The following is a 23,314-nucleotide window of genomic DNA, read 5'->3' as shown; positions in this document are numbered from 1 at the left end:
GAAGTTTTATATGGCAATATTTACTGCAACTATGGCAACTAGAATGCAAATTTCTATCTGGCAGTTCAGCTGCATATTATGAGTGACATACCTCCACATATTGGTGTGATGGGATGGATGTACTCTTGTAGTCTTAATTGGTGTGTTTGGCTAGATAGAGATAGTGTATAGCGGATGGGGGTAGGATATGTTTTGTTATATGATATGCTTTGATATAAAATCTAGTATGCTATGATATGTAATAAGCTATGCATCTATATGAAATATGACACATTTTGAAATATACTATGATTTGTGGGCCAAATTACACGCTGGGTGTAAAGTTCACATGTTTGTTTGTTTTGATTCAGGTGATCCTCGAGTTTAGGATTGGATGGCGACTCTAGAGCTAGGTTTTCACATTTTTGGGTTTAGTATGTTATGAACTTTCAATTTTATGGACTTTTTATTCGGACTTTTGGACATTTAATTTTTTCTGGGACATTAGAATTTATTTTGGTAGTTGTTTTGTTAAAGCTTTGGTTTTTAATCGGAGATAAAAACAAGACGACTAACAATAAACTAAAGGTAAATAAGACCAAATTGCTATAATGTGTCCGCTGCCAAATTTTGTCAAAAATTGCTAGAATGTTTTACATCGCTAACAATTTAAGTAAAATGGATTTGTTTTTAGTAAAACTATTAAACATGCTTTTTCCTCAAAGCACTCACGGGTTTTTGAGAATTGATACATTTTCAAAGAATTATTCAAATAAGTTTTTTTTACGTTGAAAGTGGGGTTTCGTCAAAATTAAGAATTAATATTTTCATGTACGATGTAACCTCACAGTCTGATAGTAACATCTAGGTCGGATTCGGGGTGTTACATCGGACTTGCTCGAGTGGATACCTTTGGAAACTAAAATAAATTTAAGAAAATTATAATTAAAATTTATTTATTTTTATTTTTAAATTATAAAAAAGTTTGTTAAAATATCTTTAAATAATTGAAAAGAGATAATTGATAATGTGATGGGAAATGTCTACAAAATAATTTCTCCAACAAAACATATTCATACATTATCATAACACAATTGGATCCAATCTTTGTTAATTAAATTATACCAACATAAAATGTCATTGCAAAAAGGAAAACAAGAATAAATTAAGAATAATAAATCTAAACTCGGAGTTTAGTTCAATTATTCATTTAATCCCTTTTAAAATGAGACATTTAATAGATTTGAGATTAGAATCCTATATAATCAATAAAAACACACAAACCTTAATTATACACTTTTTTTTCCATCAAACTACATACCCATAGTAGCCCAATACACATACAGCTTTCGACCAACATGGTCCAACTTCCGATAGTATGCATGCCTCCAAGACCTGCTGAAAAACAAGGGAGCCACTACACCCCAAAATCCCATTACAAAGCCAAGAACTATGCTCACAAAAAGCCAATTCACTTTACTTCCTTCACTGCTACTTCCATTATTTGCAACATCAGTTGGAATACCTTTTGTGATGCAATTTTTAGTGAGAGGAGGTCCGCAAAGATGATTGCCCATGTAAGAAAAGTTTTCAAAGCTTTGTAGCTGAGTGCTTATTGGGATTTGTCCTGTCAAGTTATTGTAGGACACATTGAAGTGATTCAAGAAATTCAAACTGGAGATGCTTGGAGGGATTTCACCATTCAATCGATTCATGGACAAATCAAGAGATTCCATCAGCTCCATGCTGCCAATTTCGTTTGGTATATTTCCTGTTAGGAGATTCGCTGATAGATTTAATGACCGTAGCTCAATGAGACTTCCAATTTCTTTTGGAATCTCTCCCGTGAGACTATTAGTTGAAAGGTCCATGCTGGTAACAAGCCCTAGTGTGGCACTGTATTCATCCTCTCGTCCTTTCAGCACTAATAATGCACTTAAATAAAAGAGAGTAGTTCTGGTACTTACCCACTCATAAATATAGTTACTTTGGTTGCTTCTGTTGGCCATTGCAGTCAAATTACTAAAACATTTTGGAATAGTGCCTGAAATGTTGTTATGGGCAAGGTCCAAATTCTGAAGATATTGAAGATCACAAATTCTATGAGGAATATGGCCATCAAAATGATTTGATCGAAGGCTTAGAACCTTAAGTCTTGAGTGCTTGTCTCCAATCCATTCTGGTACACTTCCATTGAAATGATTTTCACTAAAATCAAGCATAATCAAACTGGAATTTTGCAACGTGGATGGCAATGCTCCAAACATGCTATTGTTCCGAAGGTTTAGCATTGAAAGATTTATATGCCCTAAAGAAGGTGGGATTTTACCGGTCAAACTGTTGCTTCCCAAATTTAAAAGCCCCAAGTTCTGCCAATGATTCCAACAATCTGGAATTTCTCCTGAGATGAGATTTTTATCAATGTAAAGAACTTCCATCCTTCCCCTACTTGGTGAATTACAAACTAATTCAAAAAGAGATCCTGAAAATGAATTATTTGACAAAATTAAAAATTGTAAAATTGGGAATACTACTCTTGGCAATGGGCCTGTGAATCGGTTTGAACTCAAGTCAACAATGTATGTCACATTCAAATATGAAACCCCTCCAGTAAGTTGATTATAGGAAAGATTTAAATATTCAAATGGAATGGGAAGGTTCAAAAACCAAGTGGGCATGACATCTGAAATTCCTGCATCAGAGATATCTAACACAGACAACTTCTTTTGGAACTTTAACCACTGGGGAAATTTTGGGCAAAGATGCCAATGACCCAATTCAATAATTCCACATTGAAATGGGAGAATCCAGCTTGAGTTCGGTTCAAACCTAAGCCTATTGTGTGATGCCTTCAGAGTTGTCAATCTGGTGACATTAGAAAAATGGGTTTCTAATACAACTCCTTCCAATAGATTATACCCAAAATCTAGAGTTTCCAAACTTTCGAGTTGTCCAAAACATAGAGGAAAAGTACCATTTAATTGATTTTCTGAAACATCAAAGAACTTCAAAGATGATAACTCCCCTATCGACAATGGAATGGGACCAAAAATTTTGTTTCTAGCAAGGGACAGGTAAGCTAGATTTTTAAATTGGCCAAGTTGATCAGTTAAATGACCAGAAAGTTGGTTATCTGCCATATCCAATGACTCTAAGGAACCCAAACAACATCTAGACAAACTCTGTAGGATTTCTGATATTCCATCTTCAATTTTATTATATGACAAATCCATCTCCTTCAATTTGCACAGATATTCCAGAGAGGTTGGTAATCTTCCCTCCAACATGAAATTTGAAGAAAGATCAAGGTGAGTAATAGAGCTCAAGTTTCCAATGGCACTCGAGATTGTTCCTTGTAACTGGTTTTCACTAAGACTAAGGAACTGAAGACGGTTTAAACTATACAAGGAATTGGGTATGGATGAATTGAGATGATTCAAAGTAAGATCAAGAACTTCAAGAAACGAGATGTTTCCAAAGTAATCTGGAATTGGGCCTTCCAAAGAATTCTCATTAAGATAAAAAGACAGAAGAAAATGAAGACTAAATATCGACTTAGGTACTGAAGAAAAGCCGTTCCCAGAAAGATCAAGAATAACCAGTGATTTTGTAGAATTAACACTAATCGGAGATGGATCATCTTCTAAACCACAATTTGACAAGCGCAACTCTAACAAAGAAGGATGTTTGAATGTTACCTGTAGCCAATCATTTGCATTAGAAAGATCCGCACCACTCAAATCAAGGTACTGCAAGGAAGAAAGTCCAGAAACCCATTGAAGACTTTTTGGTTTGAGATAATTGTTGGGAAGAAACCGAACAACCGAAACAAAGCGAAAGCACAACCGGTGTTCTTTCTCTCCTTATAACTCCTGTAAAAATTATGGCAAGCACAATAGCACAAGATATGTTCTCTAGCAACCTTAATCAACCACAAATCAACTAATGCAACCACAACAAAAATAAATAGAGACACCGATATTTTTACGTGGAAAACCCTTCTAAATTAAGGGTAAAAACCACGGGACTTTAGAGTCCGATAAAGAGCTCCACTATCATCAAATGTTCAACTACAAGATCACAATATCAAGCCTACAACAAGCATTCAACACCGACAAGGCTAACAACATGTAATCTTTAGCAAAAGAGAGAAAAATGAGAGAACATCACCAAAAACGTAGCTGCTGAAAAATGGGTATTTCCGACGCTACAAGACTCGGATGAAAAATCCGACCGTACAAAGTCAAGAACACCTTATCACCTAGCTGCTGTCCAAAAATCAGCTCAATCGAACCACGGATGGACCTTCAATCGAAGAGTTGATCACTGCTGCACCAAGCTTGAAAAACTGATTTTTCTATTCTCTTTCTCTCTATTTTTTTTTTTTTTTTTTTTAGCTCTCTGCTAAAATTTTTGCCCAACACCCGTTAAAAGAACCCCAAAGTGGCTTTTGACAAAACCAAAGAAGGGACAAAACATTATAGCATAAAATATGGGTTTCCCACATAGTGGGACCCATACCCAACAAATCTCCCCCTCCAACTATGTGGGGAATGCCTCCATACCGGAGGTCAAACAACATGCTTCAAACTTTCCTCTTGGTAAGGCCTTCGTCAACATATCAGCACCATTATCATTAGTGTGTATCTTCTCAAGCTCTAACAGCTTAGCTTCAAGAACATCTCGTATCCAATGGTACCTCACGTCAATATGCTTAGATCTAGCATGAAAAGTTGAGTTCTTACCAAGATGAATAGCACTCTGGCTATCACAGTACAGGACATACTTCTCCTGAGTAAAACCAAGCTCATGCACAAACTTCTTCATCCAAAGCATCTCCTTACACGCTTCGGTTGCTGCAATGAACTCTGATTCGGTGGTGGACAATGCAACACACTTTTGCAGTCTCGATTGCCATGCCACAGCTCCCCCTGCATAAGTGATTAAGTAACCTGAAGTAGATCTCCTCGAGTCAATGTCTCCGGCCATGTCTGAATCTGTATACCCAACAAGAACAGGTTTCTCATTGCCGAAACAAAGTTTCATGTTGGAAGTGCCACGAAGATATCTCATAATCCACTTCACTGCATTCCAATGCTCTCTGCCTGGATTAGAAAGAAACCGACTAACTGTACCAACGGCATAAGCCAAGTCTGGTCTCGTGCAAACCATTGCGTACATCAAACTACCCACGGCTGAAGAGTAAGGAATTTTCTGCATCTCTTCCTTCTCCTTTTCTGTGGAAGGACTATGCTTAACACTCAATCTAAAGTGCATAGCAAATGGAGTATTCACCGCTTTAGCTTTGTCCATACTAAACCTTTGAAGTACTTTCTCAATGTACCTCTCTTGTGATAACCATAATTTCTTGGCCTTTCTATCACGTGTCAGTCTTATGCCAAGAATTTGCTTTGCTGGCCCCAAATCCTTCATTGCAAAGGATTTACTCAACTCTTGTTTCAACTTCTCAATTCTAGAAGCATTCTGACCAACAATAAGCATATCATCAACATAGAGCAAAAGAATAATAAAATCATCACCAGAGAATCTCTTAACAAACACACAATGATCAGAAGTAGTCTTCTTGTAGCCTTGCTCCCCCATAACAGACTCAAACTTCTTGTACCATTGCCTTGGAGCTTGCTTCAAACCATACAAGCTCTTCTTCAATCTGCACACATAGTCCTCTTTCCCTTGTGCAACAAAACCCTCTGGCTGCTCCATGTAAAGCTCTTCTTCCAAGTCACCATGAAGAAAAGCAGTTTTCACATCCATTTGTTCAACCTCTAGGTCATAACAAGCTGCCAAACTCAGTATAGTTCTGATAGAGGACATCTTCACAACCGGAGAAAATATTTCTTCAAAATCAACCCCCTTTTTCTGAGTATAACCCTTGACGACCAATCTAGCTTTGTATCGTGGAGATGAAGACTTCTCTTCTTGCTTCAACCTGTAAACCCACCGATTCTTCAAAGCTCTTTTGCCCTTAGGCAGTTTCACCAATTCAAAAGTATGGTTCTCATGCAATGATTGAAGTTCGCCTTTCATCGCTTCAACCCACTGATCTTTGCATTCACTCTCCATAGCCTCTTCATAACATTCAGGTTCTCCCCCGTCAGTCAAAAGAACATATTCATCAGGAGAATACCTGACAGAAGATCGTCGATCTCTAGAAGACCTTCGAAGTGGAACTGCTGGTGGAGCTATAGGTGCTTGTTGTTGATCATTCACAACATCATCCATGGGAGTATCAAAGTCACCTATAGTCTGATGGTCACCACTAACATCACCATGCACATCATCCTGGATAGGATCTGGTGAAGAGTCTAGGGGAACCGGATTCACATCGATCAAGTCACCACTACCTTGTGAATCCACTTTCTCCGTCTTATCAATGTCATCAATGGTCTGATCCTCAATGAAGACAACATCTCTGCTTCTCACGAGTTTCTTCTGAACTGGATCATAGAGTCTATAACCAAACTCACCATCTAGACCATAACCAATAAAAATGCATTGTCGAGCCTTGGCATCCAACTTGGATCTTTCATCCTTTGGAACATGAACAAATGCTTTACAACCGAACACACGTAGGTGATCATATGACACGTCTTTACCAAACCAAACTCTATCTGGCACATCACCTTTCAAAGGAACACTAGGAGACAGATTTATCACATGTGTCACTGTATTCAAAGCTTCAGCCCAAAACGGTCTTGGTAACTTTGCATCTGACAACAAACATCTGACTCTCTCAATCAATGTTCGGTTCATTCTTTCAGCTAACCCATTTAACTGTGGAGTCTTTGGTGGTGTTCTCTGATGTCTGATTCCCTGTCGCAGACAATACTCATGAAACGACCCTGTGTACTCGCCACCATTATCAGTACGAATGCACTTCAACTTCTTCCCAGTTTCCCTTTCAACTGATGCTTGAAACTGTTTAAACACCTCAAAGACTTGATTTTTAGACTTCAAAGTGTAAACCCATAGCTTTCTTGAACAATCATCAATGAAAGTCACAAAGTAAAGTGCACCACCATGTGATGTTACTTTTATCGGACCACAAACATCTGAATGGACCAACTCTAGCAACTCTGATTTCCTATGAGGAGGATGGCTTCTAAATGAAACTCTTTTCTGCTTTCCTGCTAGACAATGAGCACAATTCTTCAGTGTAGCATTCTTTAAACCTGAAAGTTGATTCTTCTTCGCTAAACAGTTAAGCCCCTTCTCACTCATGTGACTGAGTCGTTTATGCCACAACTCACTTGAGTTGTCATTCAGTGTCACATTCACCGTCTCTCGAGAAGTCAAAGCTTGCATCAAGTACAAATTTGAGCTCTTCTTTCCTCGAGCCACAACCAATGAGCCTTTAGTCAGCTTCCACTGCCCTTCACTGAAGGTGTTACAGAATCCCTCATCATCAAGCTTTCCTGCAGAAATCAAATTCAAACGGACATCCGGTGCATGTCTGACATCCTTGAGAGTTAACTTTGTTCCGTTGTTACTTACCAAGCTAACATCTCCCATACCAATAACCGAAACCAAACCATCATTACCCATCTTCAATACCCCAAAATCACCAGGAGTATAAGATGTGAAGAATTCCTTCCTCGACGTGACATGAAGTGATGCACCAGTATCAATCACCCAACTAGTCTCGTCGCATGCTAGGTTGACCAAATTCTGATCACAAATAACTAACAAATCTTCACGAGTAACAGTAGCAACACGCTCGGATTTTTCATCGTCATTCCGGTCGTGTTTATCACCACCACTTTTGTTCTCTTTCTTCCACTTGAAGCAATATTTCTTGATATGGCCTTTCTTACCACAATGATGACACTCAAGATTCTTGTATCTCGATCTTGACTTGCTTCGGCTTTTATCTCTACCCTTTCCATCTTTGTCTCTGTTTCTCCCCCTGTTCTCGATAACCAACACCTCGGACTGTGATGTAGAACCCTGAGATCTTCTTCTAACCTCTTCATTCAACACACCACTCTTAGCCAAATCCAAAGTAATAATACCCTGTGGGGCAGAATTAATGAGTGAGACTCGAAAGGTCTCCCAAGAGTCTGGTAGAGTAGCAAGCAACCAAAGTCCTAAAATCTCGTCATCAAATTTGACACCCATACCAAGCAACTGATTCATCATACTCTGAAATTCACTAACATGGTCAGCTATAGACATTCCTTCTTTATATTTCAGCGCCATCATTTTCTTCAGCAAAAATAACTTGTTATTGCCCGACCTCGAAGCATACAAGCTTTCAAGCTTCTCCCACAATGTTCGAGCATGTGTCTCCTGATCAATGTGATTGTAAACATTTTCTTCAACAAATTGCCGAATAAAGCCACACACTTGTTGATGCTCAAATTCCCATTCTTCATCACTTTTCGAATCGGGTTTTTGAGTAGTAAAGACCGGAAGATGCAAAGCCTTCACAAACAACAAGTCCTTCATTTTATTCCGCCAAAGTTGATAATTTGTGCCATTCAACATAATCATCTTGCTCGTATTAATTTCCATAATTATCTGACACAATAACCAAGCTCTGGTACCAGTTTGTTGGGAAGAAACCGAACAACCGAAACAAAGCGAAAGCACAACCGGTGTTCTTTCTCTCCTTATAACTCCTGTAAAAATTATGGCAAGCACAATAGCACAAGATATGTTCTCTAGCAACCTTAATCAACCACAAATCAACTAATGCAACCACAACAAAAATAAATAGAGACACCGATATTTTTACGTGGAAAACCCTTCTAAATTAAGGGTAAAAACCACGGGACTTTAGAGTCCGATAAAGAGCTCCACTATCATCAAATGTTCAACTACAAGATCACAATATCAAGCCTACAACAAGCATTCAACACCGACAAGGCTAACAACATGTAATCTTTAGCAAAAGAGAGAAAAATGAGAGAACATCACCAAAAACGTAGCTGCTGAAAAATGGGTATTTCCGACGCTACAAGACTCGGATGAAAAATCCGACCGTACAAAGTCAAGAACACCTTATCACCTAGCTGCTGTCCAAAAATCAGCTCAATCGAACCACGGATGGACCTTCAATCGAAGAGTTGATCACTGCTGCACCAAGCTTGAAAAACTGATTTTTCTATTCTCTTTCTCTCTATTTTTTTTTTTTTTTTTTTTTAGCTCTCTGCTAAAATTTTTTCCCAACACCCGTTAAAAGAACCCCAAAGTGGCTTTTGACAAAACCAAAGAAGGGACAAAACATTATAGCATAAAATATGGGTTTCCCACATAGTGGGACCCATACCCAACAATAATTACCTCCAAGATCAAGATAATGCAACTTTGAGAGATTCCCAAGGTTATGAGGGATTCCTCCCAGGAATCCAGTTTGAGAGAGGTTAAGATGTGTTAAACTCCCCAGCAGACCAAAAAATTTGGGGATATATATGCTGCTAAAATTGTTATAGCTCAAGTCCAGGGAACTGAGATGCTTCAACTCCAGCAGTGAAGGATTTATTTTGCCTCCTAGTTTTGACCGCTCGTAAGCTTCCCATTCAAAATATGGTGCAAATTCATCAGGCTCTGAAAGAGTAGGAGCCAAGTTCAGTTGGTGGACGTGGCCTGTTGAGTTATGGCAGACGACACCAATCCATTCACAGCAATCCAAACCTTCCACCCATGAAGATAGCCTGTTCGAAGGATCAATAAGATGATTCTTGAATTTCAAAAGAGCTTCTCTCTCACTTTGAATGCAAAGTGCGTTGGAATTGGCAGCACAAATGGTAAAACAGATAGCGGTAATGAGAAGAAGAAAAGGGAACAAGGAAATTGGAAGAGGAGCTGTCATGGTTGCAATTGCCATTTCTCACAACTCCAAATATATAGAGCAAGCTTAACTAAAACACAAAAATCATACATGAAGCGCAAGGAAGTTTCTTCCAACAAAATGCATCGGAAATTTGCTATTGCATTTAATTTTCCACAAAATGTAATATGACTTTCGATTATTAAATTAAAGAAATGTTATAAAGTTCAGTTAAACAAAATGGATGCCGTGGTCCCTTAATTATCTCTTCATGCATAAAACAATATTAAATAAATTAAGAAACTAAATAAAATTATAAGAAAATTTTAATTTTAAAGAGTTTACTTTCTTTTATATATTTTTTTTTGGAAATCTTTAAAATTTTAAAATTCTAAATTTTATATACTTTTTAAATTTATAAAGGGTGACATATAAAATAAAATAATGTTAACGTAAACAAAAATATTGTCGACGTACATTAGGGGCAAGGGATGTTATAAAAAATTTCCACAAAATGTAATATGAAATTCGATTATTAAATTAAAGAAAGGTTATAAATTTCAGTCAAAGAAAATCGATGTTATGAAGGAAGTTTTTTACAATACCCTAAAAGTCATTGAAGAAAGTCCCACTCCCACTTTCTTTTAGGACTTTTTAGGTCTTAAAAGCAAAAGGATATATAAGAAAAGAAAGAAAAGAAAATGGAAGACATGGAATTTGAATGACATTATTTTTCTCTATGTTTAGCTCTCATTAAGCAAAATTTTGAAAACGATTATTGAAAATAATGATTTTTTCTTGCCCTCAAACATTAATTGAAAATAAGTAAATTTATCTTTTACTCTGCTTTATTTAACTCTTAAATTTATTTTTAAAGTCAACAATAAAACTTTTATATATATTAGCATGATTTTTAAGTTTCGTGTTAAGTTAATTATTTATTTGTATCAAATTATAAAATAAAATTTTAAAGGTTGAAATATGTTTCGCTATACATTTTACATTTGGGTGTTAGTTCTGTACTTTTATTTTTAGGAATTTAATTCATATATTTTTTTTAATTTAAAATTTCAGGTCCAATAATTATTACCATTAGTAAATTTAATATTGTGATGTTTGAATTTTAAAAAAAAAAAAAACACATCCACTTAATAGTTCTATAACAATAAAATTAATATTGAAAATTTTAATTAATATTTTTTTCTTAAAAACACTGTTTGAACTCAACTGAGTCTATGGAATGAATCTGATTCCTGCTGTTTACTTGCTATTTAAAAAAAAAAAAATTGATTCATCAAAATAACTTTCAAAGCATTTTCATTTAGGAAAAAGTCGATGTTAAACTTGATAACGCCACAAGGAGTTATCAAATCTAGCAGTTAACCAAATTTATGGCCATTTAATCGATCAACTTGGGCAATTTAAAAATCTAGCTTACTTGGCCCTTGCTCAAAACAAAGTTTATGGTCCCATTCCATTGTCGATAGGGGAGTTATCATCTTTGAAGTTCTTTGATGTTTCAGAAAATCAATTGAATTGTACTTTTTCTCTATGATTGGGACAACCGGTAAATTTAGAAACTCTAAAATTTGGGCATAATCTATTGGAAGGAGTTGTATTAGAAACCCACTTTTCTTATTTCACGAGATTGATGTTGGTGCAAGAGGCAGCAGCAAGCTGTTTCTAGTCTTGCTTGAGTAGTAAGCCTCGAGGCTTGGTGAAGAAGCAAACTCGGAAGCAGAAAAACAGAAAGATGAAGCTAGCAAGTGAAAACAGAAAAAGAGAGAAAAAAAATTGAATGAAAATGAGCTGATAACTTTCATTAACATTTCAACAAGGCATTAAGCCATTACATATATCAGTCAACTAGTAAATCAAACAAGTAATCACCTAATCAACTACCTAACTCCACTAATTTGCATTGAAACTTACAAGATTAGCTTGTACAACTTGCATTGCTGACTTTTCAGTCAATCAATATCAAAACATTTACCTACTTAGTTCAACATGAACTAGATTACAAAACAATCAAAATGGAACTAAAAAACAGCAAATAGATTTGGCAGCTTCAAACTTCAGTTGCTGCACACCATGGCACCACTGCTTGCTGCGATTCCAGAAGCATGACCACCCTTGCATGTCGTGCATGGCCACCTTTGCATGGGAACTAAACTTAACAATTGATAACTTTGAAAGCATCAAAGAACATGTTGAGATTTGAACCAAACTCAAGCTGGATTCCCCCATTTCAATGTGAAAGTGTTGAATTGGGTGATTGGTATCTTGGCCCAAAGTTTCCCCAATGGTTAAAGTTGTATCATTTAGATATCTCCTATGCAGGAATTTCAGATGTCATGCCCACTTGGTTTTTGAACCTTTCCACTCAATTTGAATATGCAAATCTTTCCTCTAAATCAACTTAGAGGAGAGATTTCATATTTGATATGAAGATATTATTGACTTGAGTTCAAACCAATTCACAGGTCCACTGCCGAGAGTATTCCCAACATTAGATTTTTTAGTTTTGTCAAATAATTCATTTTCAGGATCCCTTTCTGAATTAGTTTCTAACTCATCGGGAGAGGGATGGATGGGATCTCTTTACATTGATGCAAATCTTCTTTCTGGGGAAATTCCAGATTGTTGGAATCATCGGTTTTTGAATTATTTAGATTCGGAGAACAACAATTTGACCGGAAAAATCCCACCTTCTTTGTTACATAAAGATCTTAGACTGCTCAACCTTCAAAAAATAGCATGTTTGGAGAATTACCCTCCACATTGCGAAATTCTACGAGTTTGTTTATTCTTGATCTTAGTGAAAATCATTTCAATGGGTTGTTTATTCTTGATCTTAGTGAAAATCATTTCAATGGGAGTGTACCAGTATGGATTGGTGATAAGCTCTCAAAACTTATGGTTCTACGCCTTCGATCTAATAACTTCAATGGCCATATTCCTCATAACATTTGTGATCTTCAATCTCTTCAAAACTTGGACCATGCCCATAACAACATTTCAGGAGTTATTCCACCATGTTTCAGAAATTTAAGTGCAATGACCACAAAAACTAAGACCAATAGTGAACTTATTTCGTGGCCAATCCTTGGTCATTCATTAATTTTAGAGCATTATAGGTGATGAAAGGGCGAGAAGATGAATATGGGACCACACTAGGACTTGTTTCTAGCATGGACCTTGCTTCTAACAGTCTCACAGGAGGGATCTGTAAAGAAATTGCAAGTCTCATTGGGATGTGATCATTAAATTTGTCAGGGAGGCGACATGGAGTTAATAGAATCTCTTGATTTGCCAATGAATCAATTGAATGGTGAAATCCTTCCAAGTTTCTTCAATTTGAATTTCTTGAATCACTTCAATGTCTCCTACAATAACTTGACATAATAAATCTCATCAAGCACTCAACTTCAACTTCAAAGCTTTGAAAACTTGTCTTACGTGGGCAATCATTTTGCGGACCCTCTTCTCACTAAGAACTGCACCGCAGAAGGTTTTTCAACCGATGTTACAAATAATGGAGGTGGCAATAAAAGAACTAAAGTGAATTGGCTTTATGTCAACATTGTTATTGGCTTTGTAATAGGATTTTAGGGTGTGATGGCTCCCTTGTTTTTAATCAGAAGTTGGATCATGTTGGTCGAAAGTTGTGTCTTGAGCTCCTATGGGTACGTAATTTGATGAAAAGAAAAAACATGTATAACTAAGATTTGTGTTTTATAATTGATTATATAAAATACGAATATCAGATCTAAGTAATTTTCAGTTTAGACTTTTGTACTTAATACATGATTGGTGTTTTTCCTTTTGCAACAACAAATGTCATTTCAAGCTCGTATAAATTAATAGAAAGTGTGTTTTGATAATGTATGATTGGGTTAAAGAGTGCAATAGGGTAAATTTTTACTAACTTTTGTCCAGCTGATTAACTTCAACAATTTACAAATCTATCATATCTTGTTTAATTTATGTGTTTCTAGAAAATTTTGTGAGGAATTCAAAAAATCATGCTGGCCTCTCATTTAGTAAATTTCTTTTTTTTTTATTTTTTCCCTAGTGATGGGCACGATAGAAAAGCCAGATTTAGGCTAAACAAAAACAAAAATGATGAGAACCTCATTTGATGAATTAATAATTAAGAGTGTAGTTTAAGTCGTACTAATTGCATTTGTTGTTTTAAGTTTTGACCTGTTATTTTGACCTTCTATATATAAGGTATAATGACTATCGAAACCTTTTCGAAATAAACATTTTATTTTGAAACAAATGAAAATGGGAGCCGTCCTCAAAACTCATTTTAATAAAATGTTAGGTTTATTAAAACTATACTTTTTGGTCTACAAAATCCAGGAAATAGATTTGGGAGCCGGTTACACATGAGAAAGGATTAGCATCCTCGTGACACCCAAAATTGGTACCTAGTAGGTTACTTGATGTCTTAGTATCGAGAATTAAAAATTTGAAGAGAATTTAAAGTATGATCCCTTTTTGTATTAATACATTACTTAATTAAACTAATTTTCGCGAAAAGGGCTTATTTCAGGTTAATCGAGAAGGAAGGATCATGTCTCGTAAGTTAGGACACTATGCCTTAAATCCTCAAAGATAAGAATAAACGTCATTTGTTCATTACTTAAATCTCGTTTTTTATTTTTGAAATAAATATTCGACCATTTCGATTTTAGAAAGAAGTCATATTCTGTAAGTTAGGAACAAGACTCTTCTAATTTCAAAAATAATGAACATTTGTCTCGATTTAAAAATTTTCCTTTTTTAAGCATCGTGCAAAAACGAACGTAACATTTAAAGTGACGTGCATTTAACTTATTCGGGCATAATATAAAAATGGATAAGTATATTTAAACATGGTTCGGGGCATGGTTATAGTAATAATAAAATAAAATGGAAGTATAATAGAATGCTTAACAAAAATGAAGTTGCTACACGAATTCAATTATAAATAAAATATAAGAAATGAAATAATAGTAGCGATGGCAATAATAATGCATCATGAATAATATAACTATAATAATAATAATAATGACGACTTTGATTGGTAGCAATAAGGATAATAATGATGATCATAATACCATACTAGATATTAGAATAAATAAGATATCTCAAAAATAACAAATAAAAAATAAAAGATGCATAGTTACAAAAGTAAATATGAATGACGTGAGAGTAATAAAAGAAATAATAAAATAAGAATAAAAGTTAAAATAAAACAATACCGATAATAATAATAAATGGGCAAAAATGCACAAATAAAAGGAAATGTAAACAATATAATTTTTTAAATATATAAAAAGGTGAAGAGATAATAAATAAATAAATAAATAGAATAATATATATATATATATATAAATCTATAAAGGGTTGAAATTAAATAAATAAAGGATTAAATCGGAATTAAAATGAAATTAAGAGCTTAAATTGTAACAAAATAAGGACTAAATTGAAATTTAAATGAACTTTAGGGGCATAAATTGTAAATAAAAAAAGGAAAAATAAGGGACCAAAATGAAATGCACTAAAAGAAATAGGGACTAAATGGGAAATTATCCCAAAATTTCAGGACAAGCGTCATTCCCCAGAGAGTTAGCATACGAAGGACCAAATTGAAAGAAATGTAAAATTATCAGTGCAATTTAAAAAGAACAAAAAAAGACTTAGGACCAAATTAAAAAGGGGTCCAAAAGCGGAAGGATCGAGGTCGCAAATAGACACTTGCCGTGAAAACACACAGATCGTTGAGCTAGTCGAGTCAATTTTGGCAGATCATGTTGAAAATGATACCGATTTAAGGTTTATTGAACCAAGCCATAACGATGCCGTTTCCACCCCTATTTAAGTTAAAAATTTTCGAAAATTTTTCATTTCAGCCCCATTTTAAAAAAAAAATTCGAAAACCCATATTTTTTCTTTGAAATCTTCTTTCTCTGGCCACAGGTGCCGTCGCACATCCGCCATGGCCATCGGTTAGCAGCGACGGTGACTGCCGCCTCCGGCGACAGAAAAATCCAAAACAACACCGTTTTGCTCCCCGTTTTACGTAGAACTCCGATTTGACGTTGAAAATACTAGACTAAAGCCAAAAACTCAAAAAAAAAAAAACCTTCGGTTCCAAGCGTTCTCTGCCACGGCCTTGGGCGAAACCCCAGGGATTCAACAACCTCTCAGACCAGAGAAGACACCGATGATGGCTTGAAGATGAAACAGCAAGTAAAGATTTTATTTCTTTATTTCTTTATTATTTATTATTTTTCGAATATAAAAAATAAAAGAGTAAATCACCTTTGTTTTTAATGTTTGTATCTGATTTCCTTTTCTTCCAAAAAAAAAAAAATCCCCCCGAATACAATCTCTTCTATGGCTTTTATAGCCATTACACACTGTTTATTATACATTTTTTTTCTATTTTCTCTACTGTTTCTACTGTTTCTACTGCTTTTGCGCGTTTGTGTTTGCTACCCTTGTTCTTCCTTTTTTGCAGGTGTCCTTGGACTGTCAACGACGATGAGCAATAGGCCCTTGCCATTTTGGTGAAATGGCAACAGAAAGGGTAGACCTTGGGACAAGGAGCCTTGGGCGGTGTGCCTGTGAAGGGAGGAGCAGCGCCAGAAACCTTAGGATTTTTGGCATTATGAAAAGTTTTAAGTTTTTTAGGTTGGATTATTGGTTTGGGCTTGAGTTGATTAGTTTGGGTTTGTAAAATTTTTTTATTATTATCTTTTATTTTTATTTGGGCCCAAACTAAATTGGGCCTCGACAATAAAAAAAATTCAACTATCTATTTTTATGTCTTCAGTTAACTTTACTCTTTTATGTAGTCTAAATTAGGCTTCAAATTTTTCTTTATTGATGTGACATTAATTTATATTTATGTTGCATCCAAAAATAAATTTAAAACTATAATAGAATGTTGAATAAATCATAAATCATAAATTATTTCAAAAATGAAATAAATTTGATAAGGAAGTCAAGTACTGGACAAAGTCTATGGAGTAAATTCAAGACCCATGATATCACCAGCCAATTAAGATTTTTTAGGTCTTTAAAATGAAAATTTTAGGAAAACATAAAATTTATATAAGATCATCCAATTAAGATTTTTTAGGTCTCTACGTAACGTGGAATTTAACAAGTCTTAAAATTCCTCAAGAAGAGTAGGTGAAGTCAAGTCAACAAAGTCTATGGAGTAAGTCTCACTCCCTCGGCATGCTCTGTTTACTCGCTAATATTTTCTTCATTATATACAGTAAGCAAAGAAGAAAATCCATCTCTAATATCTTTTTAATTAAATAGCTTTCATACCATTTTCATTAATAAATATTATCTTTCACTTCGTTGATTGTGCTTCACTTAATTTTTCAATAATATAATAGTTGTTGGCTTATGATTGATGGGGTTTTTTAAAGGTAATTTTCAGTCGTTGTGCAATGCATGTGGGATCAGATATAGGAAGGTAAAGGAAATGGAAAAAGAATGGCAATGTTGGGCATGAACAAAGGATCAACGAAGATGGAGAGATCAAATTTCATCACAAAGCTACAATCAACTCTAAAAATAAAATCTTATTAAGTATGTTATTGAGGTTTATTATTAAGTAAAAGAAGCGATGATTAAAGTCGAGGGCAAAGCCAGAATAATTATTTAGGGGAGGCCGAATAAAATTTTAATTTTTTATAGTCTATATTTTTATAATTTTTAAAAGATTAAATCAAATTTTTATAATTTTGAGAGGCCAAAGTGTAATTTTACTTTTACTAATTTAAAATTTTTAAAAAAATTTAAAAGTTTAAATAACAATTCTACATTTTAAAGGGCCGGGCCCTTGCCACCCCCTAGATTTGACACTAATTAAAGTTCTTATTAGATATTTATTTAATATGAATTCCAACTATATTACCTCTGTCACTTACCTTTAATATTATATAAAAAAAATCTATTGCAGCGTCAAATTTTCTTCCATGCATGTCTTAAAGAATTAGTTAATAAAATCTTACTCATATTCATTTAGATTTTGTTAATCAAACTTAATTATTGTTTTAAATGGTTAAATATAAACACATTATAATTGTCGAAACTATAAAAATGCTAACAGGTTACGATATTTTTTAATTTTTTTTATGTTTATTAAATGCACCTCATTGTACTCTTTAACCCAACAACATTTTCATTATTGGCATACAATTAAACACAATCACACATCATCAAAGCTCTAAGTTCAAAAAATTGAACAAGCTTGAAATGCTATTTATTTTTTCAAAAGGGAAAACATGAGTACTAAATCTAAACTGGAAGTCTAGATCAATTGATTCATGTAATCCCTTTTAAAATATAGCATTTAATAGATTTAAGATCCAAATCCTATATAATCAATTACATACACACAAAACTTCATTTATACATATTTTGTTTTTCATCAAACTATATACCCATAGTAGACCAAAACACATACAGCTGTCGACCAACATGATCCAACTTTCGATAGTATGCATGCCTCCAAGACTTGATGAAAAACAAAGGAGCCACTACACCCCAAAATCCCATTACAAAGCCAAGAACTATGCTGACATAAAGCCAATTCACGTTACTTCCTTCACTTCTGCTTCCATTATTTGCAACATCAGTTGGAGTACGATTTGTGCTGCGGTTTTTAGTGAGAGGAGGTCCGTAAAGATGATTGCCCATGTAAGAAAGGTTTCCAAAGCTTTGAAGCTGAGTGCTTGTTGGGATTTGTCCTATCAAGTTGTTGTAGGACACATTGAAGTGACTCAAGAAATTCAATTTGGAGAAACTTGGAGGGATTTTACCATTCAATTGATTCCTCGACAAATCAAGAGATTCCATCAACTTCATGTTGCCAATTTCGTCCGGTATATTTCCTACTAGGAGATTCCCTGATAGATTTAATGACCGTAGCTCAACAAGACTTCCAAGTTCTTTTGGGACCTCTCCAATTAGTCTATTAGTTGAAAGGCACATGCTCGTAACAAGCCCTAATATGGTACCGTATTATCCTCTCGTCCTTTCATCACCAATAATGCACTCAAATAAAGGAAATTAGAACTGATACTCGACCACTGAAACATATAGCAATGTTGGTTGCCTTTGTTAGTCATTGCACTAAAATTACTAAAACATTTTGGAATAGCTCCTGAAATGTTGTTATGGCCAAGGTCCAAGATCCGAAGAGATTGAAGTTGACAAATTTTTTGAGGAATGTGGCCATCAAAGTTATTCGATCGAAGACTTAGAATCTCAAGTTTTGAGAGCTTGTCCCCAATCCATGCTGGTACACTTCCACTGAAACGATTGTCACTAAGATCAAGCATAATCAACCTCGTAGAATGTTGCAACATAGATGGTAATTCTCCAAACATGCCATTGCTACGAAGGTTTAGCACTGAAAGATCTAAATGTCCCAAAGAAGGTGGGATTTTTCCGGTCAATTTGTTGTTTTCCAAATTCAAGTAACCCAAACCTCGCCAATGATCCCAGCAATCTGGGATTTCTCCGGAGAGAAGATTTGTTTCAACGGCAAGAATTCTCATTGGTCCCTTTCTTAATGAATTACAAACTAATTCAAAAAGCGGGCCTGAAAATGAATTATTTGACAAAATTAAAAATTGTAAAGTTGGGAATACTCTTGGCAATGGGCCTGTGAATCGGTTTGAACTCAAGTCAATAATTTCTGTCACGTTCAAATATGAAATCCCTCCAGTAAGTTGATTACAGGAAAGATTTACATATTCAAATTGAGTGGACAAGTTCAAAAGCCAAGTTGGCAAGATATCAGAAATTCCTGCATCCGAGATATCTAAAATAGATAAATTCTTTTGGAACTTTAACCATCGAGGAAACTTCGGGCCAAGATGCCATTGCCCCAATTTGATAATTCGACATTGAAACGGAGGAATCCAGCTTGAGTTTGGTTCAAATCTCAGCCTGTTCTGTGATGCCGCTAGAGTTGTCAATCTCGTGAGATTAGAAAAATGGGTTTCTGATACAACTCCTTCCAATTGGTTACACCCCAAATCCAGAGTTTCCAAACTTTTCAGTTGTCCAAAACATAGAGGAAAAGTACCATTTAATTGATTTTCTGAAACATTAAACAACTTCAAAGATGATAACTCCCCTATGGACAATGGAATGGGACCAGAAATATTGTTTCCAGAAAGCGACAAGTGAGCTAGGTTTTTAAAATGCCCAAGTTGATCAATTAAATGGCCAAAAAGATGGTTATGTGCCATATCCAATGACTCTAAGCAATCCAAACAACATCTAGAAAGACTCAGAAGGATTTGTGATATGTCTTGATCAATTTCATTGCTTGAAAGATTAAGGAATTGAAGGTGAGATAAACTAAACAAAGAGTTGGGTGTGGATGAATTGAGTGAGTTCCCACTAAGATCAAGAACTTCAAGAAATGAGATGTTCGTAAAATAATCTGGAATTGGGCCTTTCAAGGAATTGCTACTAAGATCAATGGACACAAGATCATGAAGACCAAATATCGACATAGGTACTGAAGAAAAGTTGTTCTCAGAAAGATCAAGAACAACCAGTGATTTTGTAAAATTGACACTGATCGGGGATGGATCATCTTCCAAACTGCAAGCTGACAAGTGCAACTCTAACAATGAAGGATGTTCGAATGTTACCAGTAGCCAATCAGTTGCTTTACGAAGATCCGCATAACTCAAATCAAGGTACTGCAAGGAAGAAAGTCCAGAAACCCATTGAAGACTTTTTGGTTTGAGATCATTACCTCCAAGATCAAGATACTGCAACTTTGAAAGATTCCCCAGGTTATGAGGAATTGCTCCCTGGAATCGTGCTTGAGAGAGGTTAAGATATGTTAAACTCTCCAGCAAACCGAAAAACTTCGGGATCTGTATGCTGCTAAAATTGTTATTGCTCAAGTCCAGGGAACTGAGATGCTTCAACTCCAGCAGTGAAGGATTTATTTTGCCTCCTAGCAGGGAATTGTTCTTTGATCGATGGTAAACTTCCCATTCAGCAACTGGTGCATCAAAATGGGGCACTGAAAGAGGAGCAGCCAAGTGCAGTTGGTTGATATGGCCTGTTGAGTTATGGCACACGACACCGAGCCATTTACAGCAATCCCCACCTTCAACCCAAGAAGACAACCTGTTTGAAGGGTCAACGAGATCGTTCTTGAACTTCAGAAGGGCATTTTTCTCACTTTCAATGCAAAGCATATTGAAATTGGCATCACAAAAGCTAAAACAGATAGCTAGAATGACAAGAAGAAATGGGAATAAGGTAATTGTAACACTTTTCATGGTTGCGATGGTACCAACCATAGGTTGCAACTCCAAATATATAGAGTAAGCTTAGTAAAACAAAAGTATTGTGCACATACATCAAGCAGAAAGAAGTTTCTTCCAAATTTCCACAAAATGTATTTAATTAATAATAGTCTATCAGAAATTTCCAGTCAAATATAAACATCATTTTATTCAAAATGAAATTACATATCCATAGTGCTGGACTAAGATAGAGTAAGCTAAAACAAAAACATTGTCCACATCATAGGCAAGGAACTTTTTCCAGTACCCCAACATTCCAACTTGAATTTTCCAAAAAAAAAAAAATAAAGCTATATAACTTTGTCAATTTTAATAAATTTGGACAAAAAAAACAAAATAGAATTATTAATATTTGTTCACGCAAGATGCAATGTTGATATGTTGATATGATGTGACATTATTAATTTGTTCCTAATTATAAATATTTTAATAGATTTAATCCTCTACTTTTATAAATTCTATCAATTTAATAATTAAATACAAATATAATTAAATAATTATTATATATTATGAAAAAGTATAAAATGTAATATTATTTACATTATTTTGTATCAACACATACTCTGAATCTAATACTTACACCTGAGTCCAAATAACATGATCCTAAACAATATTATTAGATTAGTGACTTGTGCTTTCAGGAATCAAAGAACGAAAAAGGAAAAAGCAAAAACAACATACAGTGGCCGAAATACACAAATAACCACATAATGAATGACGACAGATTCTACTAAATTTAACTTGCAAAAATATGAACTTCAATTAAATTCTTTGCTTTTAAGAGATTAGTGTGTCGTTAAGCTAGTTATGAAGCTTGCAAAGGAATGTGATTTTGAGGAGATTAAGGTTAACAGTTCAGTAATTCTTGATGCTGAGAAAGCTAAAGTCGCCATGTTGACAACAAAAAAATTTGCAGAAGCTTCAATTATTCTTAGTTTCGTGCCTATAAATTTCGTATTTAATGATGTGCCTTGAAAATTTTGCATTGATAATATATAATAATATTATATTTTTCCTCAAAATATATACAAATAATATTATATATTTTACTTTTTCATAATTATATAAAAATCATTTATTTATATTTATATTTATTTATATGTATTTAAGAATCAAACTGATAAAATATATAAATATAAAAAATTAAATATGCCATTATACCAATTAAAACTATATCTTCACTTAGTTGACCAAACATAAATTTTTCTCCACTACCCCAAATTTCCAGCTTAAATTTTCCGCAAAAAAGCTATAGATTTGTCAAACTTATACAGCGACCCGAACAATTCATATGCATTTAATGTTATACTGACATTATTTTATTTTATATCAAAATAGTATCATAACATTATTTTATCTTATATTTCGAAATAAAATAAAATTATAGTCAATTGAATGTTTCTTTTTGGGGAAGTTCTAATTAATTGCTTTAAAATTTTGACATGTCGATATTTATTATATATACTACAGTAATATAGTAATATGAGGTTACAATAAAGAGAAATAAATAGTTATGTTCACATTACAATTTTTTTTGACACACGATATTTTTCATTTGAAACACATATTTATAATTTGAGAAATTTACTCTTTTCTTCCTTGCCTTTTAATTTTTTAAGTCATTCTATACCTTTTGTTTATTTTTTTTCTTTATAAGCTTTTATTTGTTAAATATAAAGTTGATTTTAAGTAAATTATTTATTTATTTTAAGATCTTACTTAATTGAATTAAATTTTAATGTTATCATATTAAAATTAATGAATATTAATTTGTTAAGTTTAAAATATCGTTTTAAAAAAAGAAACATATTAAGAATAGTTATCAAATTAAATTTTTATTTTTCAAATATAATAAGAGTTAATTACATTAATTGATTAAATTAGAAAAAAAAAGATAAATATAAAATTACAAATATTGAATCTTAACAATTTTGACATTAAAGTAAATTAATTTTTAACAATATATATAATAAATAATAGGTAAGAAATTATTAATAGGATTATTTAAATTATAATATATTAATATTAATATTCAAACTATGATGAATTTTTGTATTATTTTAATAGTAAATATTTTTTAAATTTAAATAATTGTAATATAACTAATTCAAAAATAATTAAATATTTGTCTTTGTTGATACAGAGTACAACAAGGGAAGAAAATAAGGAAAAACTAGGAACA

General features: G+C 34.0%; 2 protein-coding genes across 2 annotated transcripts; both read right to left on the bottom strand.

Moving 5' to 3' along the window:
- Positions 1-1,292: 1,292 nt before the first annotated feature.
- On the bottom strand, positions 1,293-4,458 carry LOC121210079 (receptor-like protein EIX2). Its single transcript, XM_041082165.1, has 2 exons — positions 4,417-4,458; positions 1,293-3,728 (listed from the first exon to the last, which is right to left on the bottom strand). Exons 1-2 carry the CDS (start codon positions 4,456-4,458, stop codon positions 1,293-1,295), a joined length of 2,478 nt encoding a protein of 825 aa, XP_040938099.1.
- Positions 4,459-18,789: 14,331 nt separating this feature from the next.
- Positions 18,790-21,195, bottom strand: LOC107961838 (receptor-like protein EIX2). The gene has a single exon (XM_041080014.1). It carries the CDS (start codon positions 21,124-21,126, stop codon positions 18,796-18,798), a length of 2,331 nt encoding a protein of 776 aa, XP_040935948.1. The 5' UTR covers positions 21,127-21,195; the 3' UTR covers positions 18,790-18,795.
- Between the last annotated feature and the right edge of the window lie 2,119 nt (positions 21,196-23,314).

Source organism: Gossypium hirsutum, chromosome A11, assembly GCF_007990345.1.
Source record: "Gossypium hirsutum isolate 1008001.06 chromosome A11, Gossypium_hirsutum_v2.1, whole genome shotgun sequence".
NCBI classification, from domain to species: Eukaryota; Viridiplantae; Streptophyta; class Magnoliopsida; order Malvales; family Malvaceae; genus Gossypium; species Gossypium hirsutum.
Note: the sequence above shows the minus strand (reverse complement) of the source record. Positions and strands in the feature narration are given on the sequence as shown.